This window comes from Aedes albopictus, chromosome 2, assembly GCF_035046485.1.
Source record: "Aedes albopictus strain Foshan chromosome 2, AalbF5, whole genome shotgun sequence".
NCBI lineage: Eukaryota > Metazoa > Arthropoda > Insecta > Diptera > Culicidae > Aedes > Aedes albopictus.
In genome coordinates this window covers 174,163,314-174,186,629 of record NC_085137.1, presented here as the reverse complement: position 1 = coordinate 174,186,629, position 23,316 = coordinate 174,163,314, and the positions used below count along the sequence as shown (strand labels likewise).

The window sequence follows — 23,316 nt, the reverse complement described above, 5'->3', positions numbered from 1 at the left end:
TTGAAGAAAATCCTGCAGAAACAGAAAAAAAAACAACCTGGAAGCAAATATAAAAAAAAAAAAATACTAAAAAATTCTGAGAAATAAAATTCCGAAAGCATCTTCGAAAGAATATCTGGAAGAACAGGAGAACCTTCAGCAGGTATTCATTCATTGATTTTTTGATACTTTTTTTTTAATAAATGTCAAGCAGTAGATTCTTGAAATTTTTGAATTTTCACCGGAAAAAAATATGAAAGAATTCCTGAAGTTAAGACTAAATAAACTCTTAGCAACTCCTGGAGGAATACCTGGAAGTATTTCTGGAGAAAACTGTGGCGGATCTTTCAACATCTATTGAGAAAATCACTTTAAATAAAAAAATCTCTTTAGAATTTTCTAGAGAAATTTATACATAAATGCCTGAGGGATTAAGACCTTAAGGGAACTCTGGAGAAATTCCAATAATAATCCCTGAAAGAGCTTCTGGAAAAATATCTGTATTTCTAAAGGAAAGCCCTAGAGGAATTTTCGAATGGTTCTCTGAAGTAATCTCCGAGTCTTTGCATTTTTTCCTGTAATTGTTTGCATTTGTTTCGAAGTAATTGTACATATTGTTTTTTTTTTAAGAAATATGAAATAGATTTTTTTTTCGATTATCAGCAAAATTTAAGAAACCAATAACTCATTAGCTCGCCCCTCGGAACTACAGATTGGTTGTCATTTTCAGTTTGACATTCAATTATGACATCCAGGTGCTTTTTAGTTGGCTAACAGCTCAACTAACGGAGCCCCAACTAAAAAGCCACCCAACTATTAAGCCCCCAACCAGCGGGTCATGACTGTACCTGGCAACAAATCCATACTCATGTTCTTTCGTCTCCTCTTTACGCTACCCAGAGAGCTCATCGCGAGAGAGCGCACGAGCCTACGGATAGAGACCGTTCTTTGCGTGTCTCTATATTCTAAGCCCTGCTACGAACCGTACGTAAACTTTTCGCTTTCGAGCCCTAGTTAGCAGCGACCGGTGCGGTTCGCTTCTTTGTTCGGGGCTCTACTTAACGTTAAAACGCTTGATGGAGCCTATGAGTGGGCTTGGTCTAAAGGAATCCCAGCAGGAATTTCTGAAGAAACTCGTGGACTAGTTTCAAGATAAATCTTTTGAGAACTTTCTTGAGATACTTGTGTCTTCACCCAAGTAAAATGGCATAGTTTTTTTTTATCTGTATTAACGAGATTTTCAGCCCTAGGCTAGTTCATGTCGGGACCCACGTTTTACTTCCCTTCCGAAGAAAGAACTCGCATTTTGTGAGTATGTCGGGAGTGGGATTCGGCGTGATAGTCACGTGCTTTAACCATCACACCAGGTCCGCTCCAGATGGCAAAGTTGGTTAAAGTGCCGGATTATCAATGCGGAGTTTTGGGTTCGCATCCCACCAAAACAGTGTTTTTTTACAAGTATATCTCTCTATTTGTCATCTTTGTCTATAAATGCTTCATGTTTTTACGTTTATCAAGCCGGCTTCATCGACAACTGACCAAATACGAGTTTTGAAAAAGGATTCACAGTCGCACCAAATGTTCCATGTACAAATCACTTAGAAGACCGGTGCACCTCTACGGACACGAGATTCGGACATGGACCATGCTCGAGTAGGACGCACGCAAGAAGTTTTCGAGCGACGCGTACTAAGGACGATCTCTGGCAGTGTGCAGCGGAACGATGTAATGGTAAACAAATCAAGAATTCAGAAGGTGGTCAAAGCCTGAAGGATACGATGGGCAGAGCTTGTTGCAAGAATGTCGGACAACAACCTTGTACAATTTGGTATTCACTACTGATTCGATTCACACAAAAAGGCGTGGAGCGCAGAGAGTACTATGAGCGAACCAGGTGGAGCGTGATTTGGCGAGCATTGAGCGTGGATAAAGAGTAGCAGCCACAAACCGAGTATTGTTGAATATGGATTCACAGACAAACAGATGTATCACTCTGTTAATTCTCATCGTACACCGATTTAACAGTCTGTTTAAAAATTTGTTAATTGGACAACTGCACACCCGTGACGCTCGTATCGTTTTTGTTCGAGCTTCACGTTTTCCCACTACCCGGGTAGAGCTTAATGGCAAAAAAACGGCGGCAAATTTTACCATTAAAACAGAATGTTTGAATGGCAAAATGTGTTATTTGTTTGTTTGAAATAAGAGTTAAAATAAAAAAAAATAAAAACAAAATTTTGGTAGAAGAAAAACTTAAAAATAACTTATTTTGCCATTGTAATAACAAAGTAATGGTAAAGCATGCGGATTAAATTGAAGAACAAAATAAGTTATTATTGAGATATTGATAACAAAATAAGACCCAAATTAACTGTTATCGGTGAATAACAAAATATGACATTCTTGAGTTATTGATAACAGAATAAGAACAAATTTAGCTGTTTATGTGGCGATCAAAATAATGGTAGGTTTAATAATTCAAATTCAATTTTAAAACAATAAGGGGATTCACTAAACAGTGTAATGATGACGGGCTTGGTGGTCTAGTGGCTACCGCTTCTGATTCGTATGCAGAAGGTCCTGGGTTCAATCCCTGGCCCGTCCCTTTTCATCCTACTTTGTATCTTTCTATCCACTTCCTCTTACTCTCTCTCTCTCTCTCTCTCTTCTCTACATATACAACTCATGTATATTCATATGTTCATAGCCATCGCTAGAACCAGTAACGAATTGGAAAAAAGTCGTTTCCCTCCCTTCCAATTTCCACTCACAGCACAGTGTATATAACGCCTACAAGTTATGCAACCAAAGCGTGCTGTGCCGCTTGACCTTATTCACCTCATTCACCACACAATCTATACACTATAAAAATAATCCCTATCCATGGATCGCATCACCGACCCAACGGTGACTCCCAGATCTCCCATCCTTTCCGACTAACAAATACCCCAGTCCGTGCTGGATGTGGGGATGCAGAGGTGATCTCGGTCTTTAGTAGCAACAACCAGCACACTCTAACATTCCTTTCCCTTCCCAACTGACTATATAAGGACGTGGCCGGCGCCGGTATTGATCCAAAATGTATGAGCTGCTAGAATTGCACTTTGAGAATAAGTGGAGTGTCCCAGCCCTTATTCATTTGGATCTCAGTGCAATTGGTACCAGCTCAGATCAATAACGGAGTAGCAACCATTAACATGTATAGTCAGATTTGATCGTTTGATGATCGATAAGGGGATTCACTAAACAGTGTAAACTGATTAAACTGATTAAACGTCGCGATCACCAAGGCAATTTTTGATTATTTCATTCGCAAAATCTTGAAACATTTCAAATAAGCAGAAAATCATGGCTTACGCAGCAATTTAATCTGTTTAGTGAATCCCCCTAATGGTAGATTCAGTTATTATTTCAAAGTAGCAGAAGAAAGTCATTTTATCTTTCTATTTCTTTTTTTTCTTCAATAAAATTTAAGTTCATCAATCAATGTAAAAACAGTTTTTTTTTATGGAAATTAAAAACTCAAAACGAAAGAATCCGGATTTGTTTACTTTTGCGAGATACGTCGAATTGGAAAGTAATGCTTGAAATATACAATATAATAGTTAATGGTATATTAAGTTTCAGATCACTTCATTTACTTTTCTTTGATCAACCTATACTACATGCTATCGAAACTTTGTCAATTTTCTTGATGCAGTTCTCTACCGAACACTGGAACTAAAAGCATTTCCTAAATATAACTACTTTTGCCCACATAAGATAATTAAACCAACCGCAAGCCATGCCATTTCGGCGCAAAGAACGCTTTGGCGCTGTCCATAAACTACGTAGACTCATTTTGGGCCATCTCAGAACCCCACCCCCCCTTCCCCTCCCCCTCCGTAGACTTTTGTTCATACAAAATTTTCGAAATTTGTATGGAGCCTAGACTTTGGCCAGAACCCCCCGTCCCCCCCCTAAGAGTCTACGTAGTTTATGGACAGGCCCTTTTGAACTTTCAACTGCAGTTTGACAACTAGGTTACACGGTTACACTACTTACTTGCAAGTTGTCCATTACGTGAACTGCAGTCTGCGAAAGATGCCCCCGGTCCCGGCGGTGGCGGCGGTGTCTGATGACAGTGATGATGGTGGTGATGGTGATGATGATGATGATGCGGTAGACAACTGGACGACGACGACGAAGCCGATGTCGCTGCTGATGGGGGCCTCGGCTGTTGTTGCAGTTGCTGTAGCTGCAGGGGAGATTGTGGCTCCACCGCCGCCGATTGCTGCTGTTGTTGTGGCCCGGAGGACGACGAACAAGCACCACCGTAACTGGAAGTCGCGGCGGAACCTTGACACGTGGCGTCGTAGCAGGGCGACTGTTCACGGGGCGCTACCGCGGCTAGATCATCTTTGGTAAATTTGTTCTCGGGCGAACTTGCCACTGCAAAAAAGCGGAAAAATAGAAATGAGGAAAACAAACGATGAAAACAATGTTACCGATGCGTGACAATGTGCGCGATGGGTGGGGGAGGATGGAGTGTACGGGGCGAAGGCCTTCCAATGATGTGGTCACTGGATGAGAAAAACGGTTCTTTTTTCTGTTGTTTTGGATCGTTCCAGAGAAAGATGGTGGCGGTAAATGGCGATTAAATTTAATGGACTGTACTGACTGACGACAATATTGAGTTTTATTTTTAGAGGGAAGTAATTGCAATGGAGCATGAGGTACAACTGGGGCTCGGAAAACTTCAGCGTAGTATCTCTTTTCCAGATAATAATGAAGGTCACCAGGTGAAATTTTCCAATGTCTTCACGAGGCCCGCTACAATGTCTTTACATGTCTTCACGCTCCATATTGTGCCTGTCGGGGTAGGAAATTTTACATTTTAACGTTGTCTTTTTCTCCAAAATTACTATACAATTTTCAGTAAATTTAAACATTCTTCTAAAAACTGTATCGGAAATTAACAATAAACGTTCACAATTGCTTAAAAAATAATCTGTTCGAAATAGACATAACTTTATTTTTGGAGATACTTTAAAAATCTTTTAAATAAAGAATGGCAGTTTCGATTTTCCAAAAATAATCATTTAACTTGGACTTTTATCTCAAAGATTGCACATATGTTTTAAAATTTTTGGACACCTCCTAAAAATTTGAAATTGCGTAAACTGTGGAAAAATATTCTATTTTTCTCTTATTTTTGCGCAAATATATTCTTTTCCAGAGTGCTCATGATATAGAACAATAATTTTATCAAGAAAAAATCCCTCTGCAGTTTAGGGCAATTCTTAAAATTTAAAAAAGGCCATTTTTCGAGGAATCGATTACGAACGATTACGCAAATAAAAAATACATATAGTTGAAAATTTGCATTTTTTTCAATTGGGTATGTATTTCAACCTATTGAAGAGGTAGTTAACAAAAGAACGGAATTTTATAACCTTCGAAGATATTTAAAACAGAGCGTCAAAGTTCGACCAAAAAGTAGGTGTTTTTTTTGGGATAGACCATAATCTAAATGTTGGAGGTTTTTCTATCCAAAATAATAATTTTAAAAGTCGGTATTGAGTGATATGTTATGTGTACATAACTGCTAGTAATAATCTTTGTTTTCCAGATTTTTCCCCTACAATTTTTTTTCGCTACAAATTATTGAAACGTTAAAAAAAATTAAAAAAAATGCAGTTTGTACAGATTGTTATTTTATGTGGTATACTCATATACCACCAATATATTTTCCAAATTTCTTCAAGCTGTTCTAAACTTAACTATATTGTGAAGATTTCATAGAAGAACCGGAATGAAAAGACCAACCGTGCTTCGAGATAGAGCATTTTGAACGTTTATAGTTAATTTCCGATACAGTCCTTATTTTTGTGAAAATTTTGCCTGTCCTGATCAATTTCAGCACAACCTCAAAACATCAATACAAGAATTGATTGCAATGGCAGAAGGGGTTGCGGTTCTCGTGAACTGGCTCTTAATTATTTCCGGAATATTGTTATGAAACTGCACGAATCTCTGTTTTTTTTTCGAGTTCAGATTATTTATGATTTAGAAACCAACTTATCAACTTCGCCGTGACATGCATCTTAGCTTTTACTAAGTATGCTTTCAGTATAGTCTATAAATGGATTCTCATATTCCATCATCAAAATTAAGAGCACTTACAGGGGAAGATTGCAGGAAATATCATCGGAAGAATCTTCGGAGGAGCTCGTAATAGGGCACTGCAAGCCGCAGTTGCTAAAGAAAAGTCTTTGACGTTTCGTGCCCTAGTCGTTTTTTTTTCAGGAGTTTCTCCTGGGATTCTCAAGCAAATCCTTCTGGGATTCACCAAAGAATTTCTTCTTGAATTCCTATTTATGAGAATTCCTTTTGGGATTTCTCGTGGAGTTTCTTCTGGGATCCCTTTAAGATTTCCTTCTGGAATTCTTCCAGAATTTCCTTCACAAATTTCCTAGGGAGATCCTTCTGCGATTCCACCGAGAGTTTCTTCAGTTATCTCAATAGGAATTTCAACGGGCATTTCTCCCGTTATTCCTCTAGAAGTTTCTTCCGGGACTCCTTCATAAGTTTCTTTCGGAACTCATTCCAGGGTTCCTTTTGAGATTCACTAAGATATTCAATCCAAGATTTCCCAACGATTCACTTCCGGGATTTCTGATATAGATTCAGGAATTCTTTTTGGGATTTCAGCAGATATTCCTAATTAGTAGTGTCTTATGAGATTTCTCAAAAATTCTCTCTTTCTTCTAAGATTTCGTCAGGAACTTTTTCCTCGATTGATATCTCCCAAGATTCCTTTTAAAAAATTATTCTAAGATTCTTCCTGGAGTTCCTTTACGGGTCTCCCGCATCTGCTACATGAATTTCGTCTGATTTGTTCAGGAATTTCTACAGATCCTTCTGGAATTCCTTCGAAAATTCAACCATGAATTTTCTCAGATGTGTTTAATGGGAATCCTCCAGAAATGTTACGGAATTCCTCAAGGAGTTGTTTTTTTATTATTTTGCAATTGTTTCAAGAGTTCCAGAAGAAATTATATCATGAGTTTTTCATAAAATTTCCAAAGGAAATACTTGAGGAATTCCTCTATCAGCTCTGTGAGAAATTTCTCCTGAAGTTCTTTCTGAGTTTCGTCCAATAGTTCCTACTAGGATAATTTTTCTACAGAAATTCTATCTAGGATTCTCAGAAAATAAACGTCGGAAGACATTTCAAATGCAATTTGAGAATTCTCAAAAGAACTCATAAGGAATGTTTAGAGCAGCTTCAGAAGGAACATACAGGGGAATCTTGGAATAAATACCTGAGCGAAACCCGGAACTCCTGGATGATGCTCGGAAGGAATGCCTAAGAAAATCTCGATAGAATTCTGAAGCAACACCTCAGGAGTTCTTGGAGTAATCCTGGAGAGAACTCTCAAAAACTCGCAGATAGGAACTTGAATAAAAAAGAAGAAATCCTGGAGGAATCCTTAAAAACTTCTCGAATAATCTCAGAAGAAGTTTTTAAAAGGGAAATTTTTTACAACTGCGCGCGTCCTGAAGGGTTCAGGGAACTCGTTGAGAAAACCCAGAATGAACTGGGTACTTTTTGAACTGACTTCGATACAGTAAATTTGTCTTAGTTTAAATCGCAAACAAAAAGGCCACGAAATGACAATGACTGAGATAATTTTTACTTAACAACCGCGGCATGCAGTACCCTACAACATTATTGGAGGTATTTTCAAAAACTTGCTAAAGAAATTCCCAGAATAGTTTTCAGGTAAATTCATAAAGCAATCCTCGCATAGGAGTTTCTAAAAAATGCCTGTATGGGAGAGCTCAAAATAATTTCCAGAAACAGTGAAGAAATTTTTGATGAACTAGGAACTCTAAAACATCTTTCAGCAAACCATCGCAGAAATTTCTGAAGGAAATTTAAACATAACTTTTGTTAGAATCTCTGGAATAATCATTAGAAAACTTTATAAAATTGCGTTAACATTTCGAGCTCAAATAAATAAGATGGCTGCAGTATTCGGGATAAGTAAGATATTGCCAAGTAAAACATAGGGTAAGTGAACCAATTATGGCTATAGTACCAATTATTCGCCATAGTTAATTTTCTCCCTTTAACGATGTAAATCAACAAGAAAAAATTTGTGAACAACAGTTCACGTTCACAAAAGATAGTAGCACTCATTTAAACTCCACATTTTCCTCAAATCATGATAGAAATAAATCATTTTCCTTAAAATTTCGGCTTCCTTACACCCTTTTTCGCCATAGTGGAATATATGGAATGCATGTAAATAGTGCGAAAAGTAACCGAAGTTAAAAAATGTAACCATAACTGGTACAGGATTCCTATCATTGGCACACGCTGTAATCAATACTGAAAGTAGTTTTGGCTCCGTTTCTTAATTTTTCCTGTAAAGTATGGAAACTAAGCTATCTTTTAACTTATTGATGACATTCGTTGGTCTTCTCGTTATTTTTGTATAAATAGCTTTCCTTAGGTTGTGTCATAATTGGTACACGCACCCTACTAGGCAATTTTGTGATTGATCGTAGATTAGAATTTAGTGGTTGATTGTGATGAATGAAAATACTACTTTAAAGTATATTGGATCACCCGAAACCCCGCTGAAACTGTTTTGAAATATCCATGAAACCCCCAGAAGCTTCCTGAGCTCCATGGAAACAGTTGAAACTTTATGAAGCCTCCTAAAGTCTATGAATCCTCCTGAAACCATGTAGAAATCCTTTGAAACCCTGTCAATTCAATTTACTTAGGTCCCTAAAACCTCCGTAAAGCTTATGAAACTCTTCTGAAATTCGTTGAAACTTCTTTTAGAACCTCAGAGAAACGCTCAACACTCTGCAACAGCCTGAAATCACAGCAATATCTTTCTAGAACGCATATGAAACCTCCCTGAAACTTTCTGAAATCCCTCTGAAGCATACTACAACCTACCTGACCGGCATTTGAAGCTCCTTTAACCTTCCTGATTTTCTGAGTGCGCCACACAAGTACTCCGATGTTTGGCGATTGATGTAAAAACAAGTTCGCATCAGAAGAAAACGTACAGAAATTGAACTCGGGTCGAGTTTGTGGGAAATCTGCTCAGAAACACTCAAAAATAAAAAATTAACAAACTCTTAAGTCCTGTAAACTCCCCCGGAAACCTCCTGAAACCCCCTTAAATCCAATGAAATCCTGCTGAAGTATACCTGAAAATCCTGTGAAACTGTGTTCCCGAATATACCTGAAACTTCTCTCAAACTTTCTTGGTAAATTTACCAAATACATTTTCAAGTTTCATCCACTATAGAGTAGAGTGGGGCAAAAGTTCGAGTGGGGCAAGAGTTTTTTTTTAAGTTTTTGAGCTCATTTTAAATTGTTTCTTTCGGGTGTCAAAGTTTTTCGAAGCCGTTTTGAAAAAGAGTAATTCACTCCAAAAATTATGAAAATTGAACAATATTTCGAAAAGTTATGACAAAATGTTGGTTTTTGATAAAAAAAAAATGTAATATGCGATGCTCCTTCCAATGCATGGAATGGAATTGTAATGAAATCTAATTCGATATTTTATTTGGGGGCGTAACTAGGTATATTTTGAAGATGCTTTTGGTTGTATAACTTTGTGCAAAAATCATTTGAAATTCATATTTTACACATAATGGGGCAAAAGTTTGAATTGAGGGGCAAGAGTTCGAGTCATGTGGCAACTTTATGTGAAAACCTAAAATTCGGTGGAATGTACATATTATCTCTATAAATGACGGAATTAGTGAGAAAATTCGAACAAAGTTGAAAAAAAAGTTTTTTATCTGAATTTGGTGAAAACTACTAATTTTTGGTGTAGTAAATTTAACCCTGATTTGGTTAAAATCCAGATCGAACTTTAAAGGGTATTCCAGTTCCAACATCAAATTTTAATTAGTTTCAGGGATTCCTATTACCAAAGTGTCAAAATAGTGTACTACGGTTAGCGAAATATCACAACCACTAAATTTTTCCCACCTGCCCCAGTGGGGCAAGAGTTCGAATAAGACACAAACAAACAAAAAGTGTTGTAACTCAAAATTGAAAAGATATTTGGCGTTACTTTGTTCAGCAAAGTTTTAGCTTATGGGTGGTAGAATCACCACACGGTATTTATTTATTTTTATCTGCTTCGATTTTTTGGAAAACATTGAACTTTCAACTAGGGTCAAACTTTTGCCCCATCTTACTCTACATTAATGACTTGTCAATGAGATAGGCAACAGTCACGACGCTCAAAAAACTAACTTAAAAAAGTAACAAAACTACGTAGATTTTTTTTTTGCAAACTTTTCGTTTAATTTCGATATTTTGTTTACTTGTGAATTTGGCTAGTCATCCGAAAAACAACAACATTTATGTTGTTTCAACTACTGATCTACAGATCTTCAAAACGGAAGTTCGTTTTGTGCATTATTGGGATATGATGATGTAACTTTTTCATACATGCTTCTTTCAGGAAATACCACTACATAATATGCATAAAAATATTATCAGGCTACATCTACAAAGCGAATTATTATTAAGAAAAAAAAAAGTTTATCTACGTACCTAAATCTCAGAAAGCTGATCATTCATAATTGTTCTGACGCACATGTTTCTAGATTTTATTTTCTACTTTAAAGCTCTAACAAAGTTCCGTTTTACTTACGCTCCAACGTACGCTGATTTGAATTTTATGCACACGTAGTGTAGTAAAGCTCATCCGGTTGTAAAAATGGTAGGTTCAAATGACGAGGAAACTCTTCTGGCTCTATAAGGATTCGTTCTAGAGACGTGCTCAGCCATGACTCATTAGAGGTAAACCTAATTTGCATTGTAAATTACTAAAAAGAAAGCAGCGGTAAAAAGAAGGCGATCTTTATGATTCGTGTTCGTGAAGAGAACACCATATCTGTGCGATAAATTCGCATTTGAAGCAGAAGTTGTGTGGAATGTTCTGTCTGCGTAGAGCCTGGAAAAGATTTGCCACTTCTACTCCAAAACGTAACCAGCCAAAATTCTATAATAGATAGCCCAAGGCTACCAAAATTAATTATTATATTATATAAGTTATTGAAGAATAATAATTCGAGTAACATCAAATGCAACATTATTATATGAATATTGATTATGAATACGTTGCCGACTGCTAGAGCAGTATATAACCAGCACGTGGTAACCGGAAAGCTTAGTTGCCAGATGAAATATTTCCCTAAATGCATGCAAGTATGGGAGTCCAAATCCTTCTTTTTGTATAATTTTAAATAATGCGACACTACAACAGCTTTGTTTTTCCGTATATTTAATAGCGGAGCAACAAAAACCTGTCCACATCAATCATATATGTAATGCTTAGCTTTCCGTTGACATTTGCTATTATAAGCTTCATAAATAAAATGCTCAAAATGATGCAATGTTCATATAGAAAAAAAATACAGTCATTTCCATGATAGCGAACTGGGGACAAATGTTTTCCATCCATTCCGAATATTGTATTTGTCGTGCGCTTTGCTCTGGCTGTGTTTGGTTTAGCAATAAATATAAGCTGCATCACATTCAACGATGTGGAAAAGCAAATCAGCACGTGGACTCACATCTCGACGTGGAAGGACGAAATTGTTGGTCGTAAAATCGAGTGGAAAAATAGATACCATATGATTGAAATGATTTAGTTTGCATTAGGTGGGACTATTGCTCATAAATAATATGAGTAAAAAAAATCGAAGAGATTTTTTTTATGTAATACTGGGCAGAATGATGTACGCAATAGTTGTTTTGAAATATGATCAAGCTTCAAAGTTTCTTAGGCTTTAGTGCACCACATATAACATTTGAACTAGAATAACATACAAAATAAACCAGCAATCGTGGTCGTAGTTTTGAAGATGGATAAACCGATGGATAAATTTCTAAAAAATATTAAAAAAAAACTCTTGATAACGTTTTAAAGAAACTCCTGTACAAATGTCAAGTAAATATTTTTGTAGAAATATTTGAATCTTTAAAAGTCTTCAAAAATTTCTAGAAATATCTTCTTGGATGAAGGAATATTTGTACGACTTCCTTAATTTCTAAAGAACCGACGAACGAATAGTGGTTCTAAAGGACCACTGGAATTGTTTTCGAAGGAATTCCTGGACAAATTTCTTTAGAAATCTTTGGATGATTTTATAAAGGAACCTCTGAAAGATTTTCCGAAATATTTTGGAATAATTAAGAAAAAATAAGGAAATTTTCTAAAAGTATCTATCTCTCGTCTGTAGGGTGAAGATCACTGCGTCCAGATTTTAAAACTATTGTGATATACCCTTTTGCTGTTAGGTACGCAAGTTATCTCAGTAACATGCTTGTCACTGAGATACCTTAGTATCGTCTAAACTCGAGACCATCTATATTATTGATGAATAGAGATCCTGAGTTACGGTATGTTACTCCCCCATTCTGGCGAGACTAGTTTTATAAAGCCAACCACGTCCTTGGGGGATAAGATCCATTGTCAGCAGGCCCTAAAAAGGGCTTTCTGAGAACTTTGAACCTACGTTGAGTGAGTGCACTGCAATAGCAGAGGATGTGTTCTGATGTTTTTCTCTCCTCGTCACAGAAACGGCAATTTGAGGTTTGTATTGCTCCGATCTTTTGTAGATGGTTTCGGCAGGGACAGTGTCCAGTTATTAGACCGGTGTAGATGTTGAGATCTCTTTTGTTGAGACCTAATAGTTGTTGGGTTTTCTTGGGGTTAATCGTTGCGAGCCTTTTGGATTGGCTCGTTGGGGAAGTGCATTCCAGTTTGATGTGATTTGTTAGACCAAATATTTTTTCAGTTCCATTTTTACAGAGCAGTCTGAGGTCCCGCAGAAGGGGTCAGGGCCAATGAACCTTTCATTATATCCATTCCTGGCTAGCTCATCAGCAATCTCGTTTCCCTCTAGACCCGTATGTCCTGGAATTCAATATAGGTAGACTGGATTGCGTATGGATAAGTTTTTCAAAGCCAGAATGCATTCCCACACTAGCTTTGAGTTACAAGTGTAGTTAGTAAGCGACTTAAGCGCCGCTTGGCTGTCAGACAAAATACATATTTTTGCAAACCTATCCTTTTTCCTCAGGCATAATAACATGCATTCTAATATTGCATATATTTCCGCCTGAAATACTGTGCGCCACTGTCCTAAGTGGACAGAGATTTTTGTTCTAGGGCCATAGATTCCGGAGCCTGTCAGATTATTCATTTTCGAACCATCTGTGAAGAAATTTATAGAGCCTGTTGGAACGCTGGGTCCACCTCCTTCCCACTCCTGGCGGGAAGGAATGAACACATCGTAAGGTAAGTCATAATTGACTACCGTTTTCATCCAGTCACTACAAATTCCTATTGCGCGATTTATGGCAAACTCGTTTAAGGCGAAACTGGAAGCATTTCCTCACTTTTTGGTTTTTGATTTTTTTATTAAATAACGAAGCAATATTTTCTAAATCGGTTTTCGTACACATGTAGAGGATGGATCAAGGTATTTTCTGAATTTTTTTGTGGTGGAAAATGTTTTTCGTTTTTGCAGAAACCATTTTGAAACAAAATTTTAGGGGGTCGCATGTAAGCTTCGAGCTTTTCCTTTAGAGACGGACAGACTAGTCTTTATGGTGCTTGTGGGGTGAGATTTACTAACCTCGCCCGAACCGGAGGCTTCCTCAGATTTCTCTTGGGTCGGCCTTACAGTTAGCCGAACCTTGCCCGAACAGGAGGCCTCCTCAGATTGCTCTTGGGTCGGCCTACCAGTCGGATTGGCGGTATCGACAGTCGGTTGATCTGTAATCTTCTTTAGTGGATTTCATCAAATCGGTAGTTGAGGGTGTATTTGAACTTCTTCAACTTTTCCATCGACGCACCCTCTACTGTGAAGATCCATTCGACATGAATGTCTTTCAGAATGGACCGTTTCACAATACAGCAATTAGTTTGTGATGTCATTTTGGCTTTCTATGAGAGCCTTGATTCGGTCGTCGGAGCTTTGTGGGAAGAATGCTCGGAACAGTGGAATCGCCACTTCGGCCATTGCCATTAGCTCTGCACCTTCCTAGGGTTTCATGTATATTCTCTTTAACCACTCAGCAGTCTCTTGATCCTTACAGATTAGAACCATGAACCGGACTTGTAGATGAGGTTGTTGAATGTAGGTTTTATTGGCTCGTTTTGCTGTTGAACTACTCTGACCAGGAGTGCTTCTTGTAGAAGGTCTAGCTGGGCTGTAGTGAGTTGGACGGTGGCCTTTTAGCCATATCACTGTAGCTGATACGAGCTGTTTCCCTCATGGGTGGGTTTTGTTGTCCAGACACGTTTTTCTGAGGCGCGCGGTTTGAGGACTGTTGGGCGCGCTCTCTCGGATCCAGATGGTGCTTCACCCTTGTTTGATTGGGGTCCACTGTGGCGGATTTGTCTAGGTCGTTTCTCGAGTGTTTTGAGGAAGTGGGCTCGCTCTCTTTATTCAGAATTATGGACAAGACCTCATTCCGGTCTTTTCCCTTCTTACGGAGAGTTCTAAGCGGCTTCCTCTGCAAGCGTGTGAGTGTGGGGATTTTCTTGCTCGGAGCCCCCTTAGCTTCCGTAGAACCCTTGTTATCTTCGGATCCTTTGCTACATGCTAAAGATTCTTGGGGGTTGATGATGATCCTTATACCATCATCTTCGTTATCTTCCATGTCCAGCAGGTTGGAGTCGGTCGATGAGGGGGATCGTAGATATGGATAAGCTTTGTCGAAACATGTGCTGCTCCGGGAGATAGGCGTTGAGGGGCAGGAAATTTCCATCTTCTCCTGCGAACTACTGAATAGCTGGTCTTCGTAAGGCCAGGCTGACTCAGAGTATTCTCCACTTCGCTCTCACACGACTGAGAGAGGCAGTCGGTACCTTGAAGGTTGTTTGTAGAATTTGTGCTCATTTTTGGTCCCACGAGTAGCTAGGAAAATAAATGTCCGCTGCACCAGTGCCCCACCGTAGTGCAGTAAGAACTGCCTACTGGGTTGTTTGCCCTGGTGCACCCTAGGCTCCGTTTGCAGTTGAGCATGTTTAGAATCCCTCAACCATTCAGCCCTCGGCACGTGTCGCATGACACCTTGGCATTGGGGTTTATCCATTTTTGCTTTACACGATGGCCATGAATAACAGCCATCGCATCCTTCCCTTTTTACCAGGGACCTGTAGCTCAAGTTCTCAATAGTTTCACAATCTTTCAGACATGCAACTATGGAGGACCATCATTGCTAGCGGAGTAATTTCTGAACAAATTTTTGGATTATCTGAAGAAATCCTCTCAATGTATTTTGGAGGAATTTTTCAATTAATCTCTGAAGGATTTGGTAAGGGAATGAAGGAATTTTCGTGTTTTTGATTATTTGAAGAAACTGCTGGAACAACTTCTAAGGGAATCCATGAAAATTTCTTAGGTTGTTCATGGAATATTTTTACAGGAATCCTTGAAGAAATTCCTAGATGAGTCTCTAGAGGAATTTCTATAGGATCACCGAAGAAACTAATGCTTTTATGTCTTCGTCATTGAGATTTTTGAGAAATTTCCAAAGCATTTGGCGCAAAATTTTCTTGGAGCGTTTTTTTTGTGAAGGAACCCGTGGAAGATATTGCGATAGAAATTGCTGGAGGATTATCTAAATGAATTCTTGCGGCAATTTTGGAAGCAATTAACGGATGATTTTTCAAAAGATTTGTTGGCGAAATTTCAGGAGGAATCTCAAGAGGATTTTGTGAAGGAATTCCTGAAAGTTTTTTAAGGCATCTAAGAAAACTTTTGAGACATTCCCAAATAAATTTCATAAAATAATCCTTGAAAGAAATGGATGGAAATCTAAGACCAAAGGGAGTTGTGAGAGAAATTATTAATCTTGAAGCACTTGATAAACTTCTCGAACAATTTCCAGAAAGACTTCAGAGTTTTCGGAAGGAATCCTTGGAATATTTTTTTGAAGAAATCTGTGGAAGCTTTTTGAAAAATATTGTTCCACAAATTTCTGGGTAAATTTCTCAAAGAATTTTCTTTGAAATTTATGAAGGATTAATGAGAAATTTTTGGAGTCATCCCTAACAGAATTCTTGAAGACAATTTGGTAAAGAATTTTCAAATGAATCCGTGGAAGAATCCATGAAGAAATCCTGCGAAAAATTTCCGAAATAATCCCTAGAGAAATTTCTGAACACATTTTTGTAAGATTTTTTGAAAAAATCCCGGAAGAGCTTTTTAAAGAAAATAAATAATTTGTGAAGAAATCTCTGAATAAAAATCTTTAGAAGGCAAATCCCTGGAGAATTAAGGAATTAATGGAGGAATTTCTAAGAAACTATTTACATTTTTGAAGAAATGATAACATTTTTGAAGAAACCCATTTTCAACAGAGTTCTTTGTGAAATTACTGGAGGATTGCAAAATCTAATTTCTAAAAAAAATAATGCGTCACGGAATTTTTGTGGAAACTTCTTAACCCTCTTCGTGTGTTAGGGTCATTATGACCCCTAAACGTGCACTAGGTCAGCGAGGTGCGCGCAAGCTAATGCACGAAGAAGGTTAAAGAGCTTTAGGGGAAATTTCAGAAGGAATTTGAAAGATTTCCTGAAAATCCTCAAAAAAAAAAAAAACTAAATGCATCTCTGAAGGATTTTTTTAAGGAATTTCTGAAGAAATGTCTGAATAAATATCTAGAAGTACAGCAGCAGCAGCAGCGAAACACGCTGGCTCCAAAAGGTTAACGAATTCTCAGATGGATTTCTGAAAAATCTCATGGACGAATTTCGGAAGTTAGCTTAAGGGTTGTCTTTATTAATAAGATTTTCAACCCGCAGTTAGTTCATCTTCAGTTGTCAGAGAATTTAATGCTACATTTTCTTGCAGCATTTTTGAAAAAAATTTTGAAGGTAGTCGTGGAAGATTTTTTGTTAGAAATTCGTGGAGGATGATCTAAAAGAATACTCACAGCATTTTCGGAAGCAATTCAAGGATGCTTTTCTAAAGAAGTTCTTGTCGAAATTTCAGAGAAGTCTCTAGAGAAATTTGTAAAGAGATTTCTAATTAAATTTCTGTAGGATTCCCAAAGAGGAAGAAATCTGGTGGATTTTTAAAGGCGTCTCAGAGAATATTAGAAGAATGCCCAATTGAATCCTTGGACGACCCTTAAACAGAGTTTAAAATTTTCATTTTCAGTGAGTGAAATTCAACGTGAATTTGGAAGATTCTCAACTGAGGGATCAAAAGAAAATTCATTTTGGTGAATGAATTTTCTCACTTATTCGTTCATTTTTCTGTCACTGACAATTTTCACTGAGAAATATAAGTAAACCGTAACTCCCGATTATTCTTCCAATCACCTCAAAACTTGTGTATAGTGGTTAATTACAATACTAATTAACTGCTCTGTTGTCCATTAAGTCAAAATGTGCGTCTTTTAACAGAAATTGCACATTTTACGGAGTGCGAAAAAATATTCGTGACAGAGAATTGAATGAAAAAAGACAGGCATTCAGCTGACAATGAATATGGCCAAACACGAATGAAAAAATGAGAATGTCAATCTTCACTTTCAACCTTCGAATTTTTTACACACTGCCCTTAAATAAGTTTTTGCAAAATTCTAAAAATAGAGGAATTTTTAAAAAAGGTGAAACAATTTCATAAGGAAACGCTAGTAAAAATTTTGAAATAAATTCATGCGAGATTTTTTAAAGAATTGCTGGAGGATATTCATAAGGAATTCATGCAAGATTTCCCAATGGCATTCCGGGAGATATTTTTGGAGGAACAGTTAGACTTGTTTCTGTTGAAACACTAGAAAACTTCCTGGAACCCACTTTGGATGAATTTCTGCAGGTTTTTCCAAACGAATCCTTGGATGATTTTCGGGAGAAATCGACGGAAGGTTTTCTAATGAAATCGTTTGAAAACTTTTAGTTGGAATCTCTTAAAAAAATCTGAAGAAATTCATATAAGATTTTTGAAGCAATTCAAACTAGGTTTTCGTAAAAAAATAAAATAATTTTTTGATGTTTTCCTCTGTAGAAGAATTCGTGAGAAATTCTTAAAGAAATTCATACATGAGTTTTGCGGAAAATTTAAAAAGGAATCCCTAGAAGAATTTCTGAGGATATTTCCAGAAGATTTTCTTAAAAAATCCCAGGAAGAGTTTCTGAAAGAATCTTTGAAGGATTCCAAAACTATCTCTGTAATTCTTGAGGTGAGAATTCATTGCATTCATTGAAATTCTTGAGGTGAGAAGAAATCTATGGAGGAATCTCTGAAGAAATTAATGAAGAAAGTTTTGAAGCAATTCATGCAGAATTTTGAGTTCTTCGTGGAATTTCTGGAGGAGTCCGTAGTCGAATTTCTAAAGGAACCCCTGTAGCAATTTCTAAGGTAATCTCCAAAAAAAATTCAAATGAATCCTTGGAAGATTTCTTCTAAAAAAACCCACCCCGAAGAAAATTTCCGAATGAATCCTTGGAAGGTAATTTGTAAAAATCCGTGAAGCAATCACTGCTGGATTATCTGAAGGAAGTTTGTGCAGCAATTTCGAAAGATTTTCAAAAAAAAAAAATCCGGAATACTGTCTGAAGATTTTTTTCGAGAAGTCACTTTTGAAATACTTCTGTATGTGTAAAGGTCCCTGAGAAAATTTCTAAAGCAATTCCTAGAAAAAAAACCGATGGATTCTTGGAAGATCTTCAAAATACGAATCCGTTTAAGAATTCCCGGGGAAATTTCTCCTTGGTGTATTTGTCTATGTCTAAGGAATCCCTAGAGGAGGTCATTCAAACTACTGAACAATTTCTGAAAGAATCTCTTAAGAATTTCTCAAGGAATCTTAGATCTCTTGGATTTCCCTAATATTAGAAAAAGGTTGTCCAGGAAATATGAAGAAATCTTTTCCAAGACATCATACAACTAAAACTCATAGTTCAGACATTCACATTAGTACCTTCTAGATACGGCAATGTGACATTGAAATTGGATAAGGTCATCTGGTTCAATTAGTAATAATTTGCTTCATATTTGTACAACTTATGGAATCCATATGTAAGAAAATAAATATAAAACTTGAATAGCTCTATCAAGCCTTTCGAAACAAAGTTCGATATTTTCATTTCATAAAGCTTCAGCAACACACCTCACACAGCTGTTTATATTTCATCACATCGCAACAACAGTCGAGCAGTATCAGTTCACCCCCAAAACCAGAGAAAACCTATCCAACAAAACCATTTTAAGTTTGCTCATCCATTTTCTCTCATCAATCCTTCTGTTGCTGCTGCTGCTGCTGCTGCAGCTCATCCAAAAAGCTGCCCGGATGCTGCCGAGGCACGCGTTCAACCCCAAAAATCCCATTAAAATCACGTCGAATCGCGTAAAACTATAAAATCCAGCTTCCTCGGATCAAATTTAACGTTCGCCACCGTTGTCTTCGTCGTCATCGTCGGTAAATGGTAGTCCCTCCCGTGGGAAATGAATAACACACCGGATCCTCGAGACGTGGCTCCTTTTCAGGGGGCTACATTGATAGTGCTCCTGCCTTCCTTCCTTCCTTCCTTCAGATTCTGTCCTTTAAAGACCGAACGGGGCTAGTTTCCAACGGTGACGGTCGTCGTAAAGTTTGCTTCGTAATGTTTTCGGGTTGGTCGGGAGAAAATGGGATGAAGATGCGAGACAGATGCCATAACGACTTGTAAACGAGTTTTGCTATTGTTCAAGTATTTGCGTCGCGCCATCTCACCGCACCGTTGTTGAGGGGCTGTCTGCAAACTACGTTGGCCAAGTTTTGGAAATCTAAGATATGGTTCGCATGATTTACATAAATCGTGGTTTTTGAACAAGTCCCATCCTGTCCGAAAAGGCTACTTTGTTTATGAACAACCCCCAACTTGGGATTCTCAGTAAACTTGGCTTTACCGAAAAGAGGTCCCAAGTAAACAAGGGAGCTATGTTTGACGATGCGGTTATATCGCTACTGGGATACTACTTTGGTTCCGTGCCAGTGGCTTGGAATTAGCGAGTGGTTGGCGGGAAACTTTGATGGGTGGTGGAAATTAAATGATTCAGTTTTGAAGTAACAACGCTAACAATCTTAACAGGAATTAAATTGTTTTAAGTTTTGACATGTTTAAAAAAATAACAAACATGACATAAAAGAAACAAAAAGAACAGAAACAGAACAGAAACAGAACAGAAACAGAACAGAAACAGAACAGAAACAGAACAGAAACAGAACAGAAACAGAACAGAAACATAACAGAAACAGAACAGAAACAGAACAGAAACAGAACAGAAACAGAACAGAAACAGAACAGAAACAGAACAGAAACAGAACAGAAACAGAACAGAAACAGAACAGAAACAGAACAGAAACAGAACAGAAACAGAACAGAAACAGAACAGAAACAGAACAGAAACAGAACAGAAACAGAACAGAAACAGAACAGAAACAGAACAGAAACAGAACAGAAACAGAACAGAAACAGAACAGAAACAGAACAGAAACAGAACAGAAACAGAACAGAAACAGAACAGAAACAGAACAGAAACAGAACAGAAACAGAACAGAAACAGAACAGAAACAGAACAGAAACAGAACAGAAACAGAACAGAAACAGAACAGAAACAGAACAGAAACAGAACAGAAACAGAACAGAAACAGAACAGAAACAGAACAGAAACAGAACAGAAACAGAACAGAAACATAACAGAAACAGAACAGAAACATAACAGAAACAGAACAGAAACAGAACAGAAACAGAACAGAAACAGAACAGAAACAGAACAGAAACAGAACAGAAACAGAACAGAAACAGAACAGAAACAGAACAGAAACAGAACAGAAACAGAACAGAAACAGAACAGAAACAGAACAGAAACAGAACAGAAACAGAACAGAAACAGAACAGAAACAGAACAGAAACAGAACAGAAACAGAACAGAAACAGAACAGAAACAGAACAGAAACAGAACAGAAACAGAACAGAAACAGAACAGAAACAGAACAGAAACAGAACAGAAACAGAACAGAAACAGAACAGAAACAGAACAGAAACAGAACAGAAACAGAACAGAAACAGAACAGAAACAGAACAGAAACAGAACAGAAACAGAACAGAAACAGAACAGAAACAGAACAGAAACAGAACAGAAACAGAACAGAAACAGAACAGAAACAGAACAGAAACAGAACAGAAACAGATCAGAAACGTTTCTCAATTTGCTCATGAACTGTTTGCAGAAAAACAATCATGTTGAAAGAGTTTACTCCAAGGTCATTCGTCGCTGTGCAATCCAATGTTTGATGACAAATACATAATGTCTTTGTTGAAAGCTGACAAGGTCGCCATGTCCCCAGTGTATTTTAACCGTCTACCAACGTCTCAGATTTCGAACGGATTCCACCAATCCAGTCAACCAAATTGCATATTTCAAAAAATGGAAAAATCCGACCCCATCTGCCCCGTAGTCCATGGGTGCAGCTCAATCTATGGTGGTAAGTTGGTTGGTGAGATGTAATTTTATTCGCCGGCTTCATTTTTATTCTCGATAAGAAGCTTACAATCTGCGTCAACGCTCGGCTATACCGAGCGAGCATCTCCAAAACGGCTGCTGCTGTCTGCTGGCTGAATCTTGCAAATTGGATCTGCCGCGACCGCGTCGCTCTACCTACCCCTCAGCTGTCACGAAGCGGAGGGAACGTCGTCAAATTACACACATGCTATGCATGTTCAAGCAGCACTCAAAGATACAGGAAAACACTGGAAACTTGGAACAGGCAGGGGAAGCAGAAATTCGCGTCATGTTTACAACCAGATTGTCGATCAGTGCGCGGCTTCCGATAACGAGAAAACGTGATTTTTCCTAGATCCTCCCATGCTGTGAACGCATCACAGCGCTTGTTTTTTATTTTCTCTCGAAAAACCTCAATGTTGCGATTTTTGACGCTGATGTTTCCGTTCGATGCTTTTCGATGTGCGGCGCAAGTATATGCTTGGCTGAGCGATGATGCTGAAGCATCAGCAATATTTTCCAGTTTTACTTTATGTAAATTTAATCTGGTTTTGCTAATGGACGGAGCAGCAGTTTCGCAGAGTTGCAATGTGTTGGGAGATATCCCCGAGGAGACATATCAGCTCACAGGTGGAAAGTGAATGTTTCACTTATATGCTCGCAATGGTTTTGGTTGGGGTTACCAAATTTATCGCTTGATTCTTTCACTCATGAAGTTTTCTTCCGGTGATGAGTTGAATACTCAAACTCATTCTATGATACAATGATACTTATTGTAAAGGGCAATACCAGATTTGCTGGTAAGTAGAAGGCACAGGGAGTTGATAACTGACAAATTAGAAGATGAAATTTGTGAAAATTTAAATCTCGTTCTAATGGTATTCGAAGCCACGACTTTGTATTCGTAAGACCGGCGCTTTAACCAACTAAGCCACAGAATAACGATTCTGCGGAATAGAAAACCAAACTGATTCCGAAGCCACACCATGAACACTCTTTTTTCACAACCCCATATCTCTTACGGCTTGGATGCCTATCCAAAACACACTCGCGTTTGTGCCCACTAACTATAAGTGAGAACGAATTGTTTTTTTTAAGCCGAAACTTCCTCTCGCACTCCGCATACCTCTTCCAGAGGATACCAGGAGATCTCGGGGGCTTTTAAAGGTTGTCTTAAAGAACAGAGAGCTTTATGGCGTCTCATGGACGCTTCAGGAGGTTCGGAGGATTTCAGTGGGGCTCCAGGGGATCTCAGGAGTGCTTTAAGGGGTCTTTAGGGGCCCCATGGCGTTTCAGGGAGTCCAATGGGGTCTTATTGCTATTCAGGGGGCTCTGGGCCGTTTCAAGAGGGTCCAGGGGGTTCCAGGGAGTTCCACGGAATATCAAAGACGTTTCGGGAGATCTCACGGGGTTTCAGGTGGTTCCAGGGAGTCTCTGGGGTGTTTCATAGTATTGGAACGCTCCAGAAATGCCGTTTCGTGGACTCTGAAACCTCCATAATTCCATTGAATCGCTTCGTTGACATCCCCATAATTAATTTGAAATGCCTCAGAAACCCCTTGGAACGTCTTCAAAAGCTCTAGATTCTCCAAATCTTTGAAATGCCCCTGAAATGCTATCAAACACCTCCAAAACCTCTCGGAACACCCTGAAACTATCTGGAATGTGTTGAAAAACCTCTACAACCTTTTGTAACATCATTAAAGGGCTCGTGAGACACTTCCTTGTCCCCTGAATTGCCCATAAAGCCACTTGATACATCCCTGAAATCGAGGCGTTTATGATTAA

The 23,316-nt window shown here is 38.1% G+C and overlaps 1 protein-coding gene across 13 annotated transcripts in view; it reads right to left on the bottom strand.

Annotated features, from left to right (window-relative positions):
* The window catches only part of LOC109418311 (dual specificity calcium/calmodulin-dependent 3',5'-cyclic nucleotide phosphodiesterase 1), a 760,467-nt gene that overhangs the window by 206,709 nt on the left and 530,442 nt on the right, over nt 1-23,316 (bottom strand). For 12 of the 13 annotated variants that reach the window (XM_029859413.2, XM_029859409.2, XM_029859414.2 and 9 more), the window contains one exon: nt 4,024-4,410. The exons of the other annotated variant lie outside the window; for it this stretch is intronic. In XM_029859413.2, the coding sequence (XP_029715273.2) occupies nt 4,024-4,410 (387 nt within the window). The remainder of the gene's footprint in view (nt 1-4,023; nt 4,411-23,316) is intronic. 13 annotated transcript variants of the gene reach the window in all.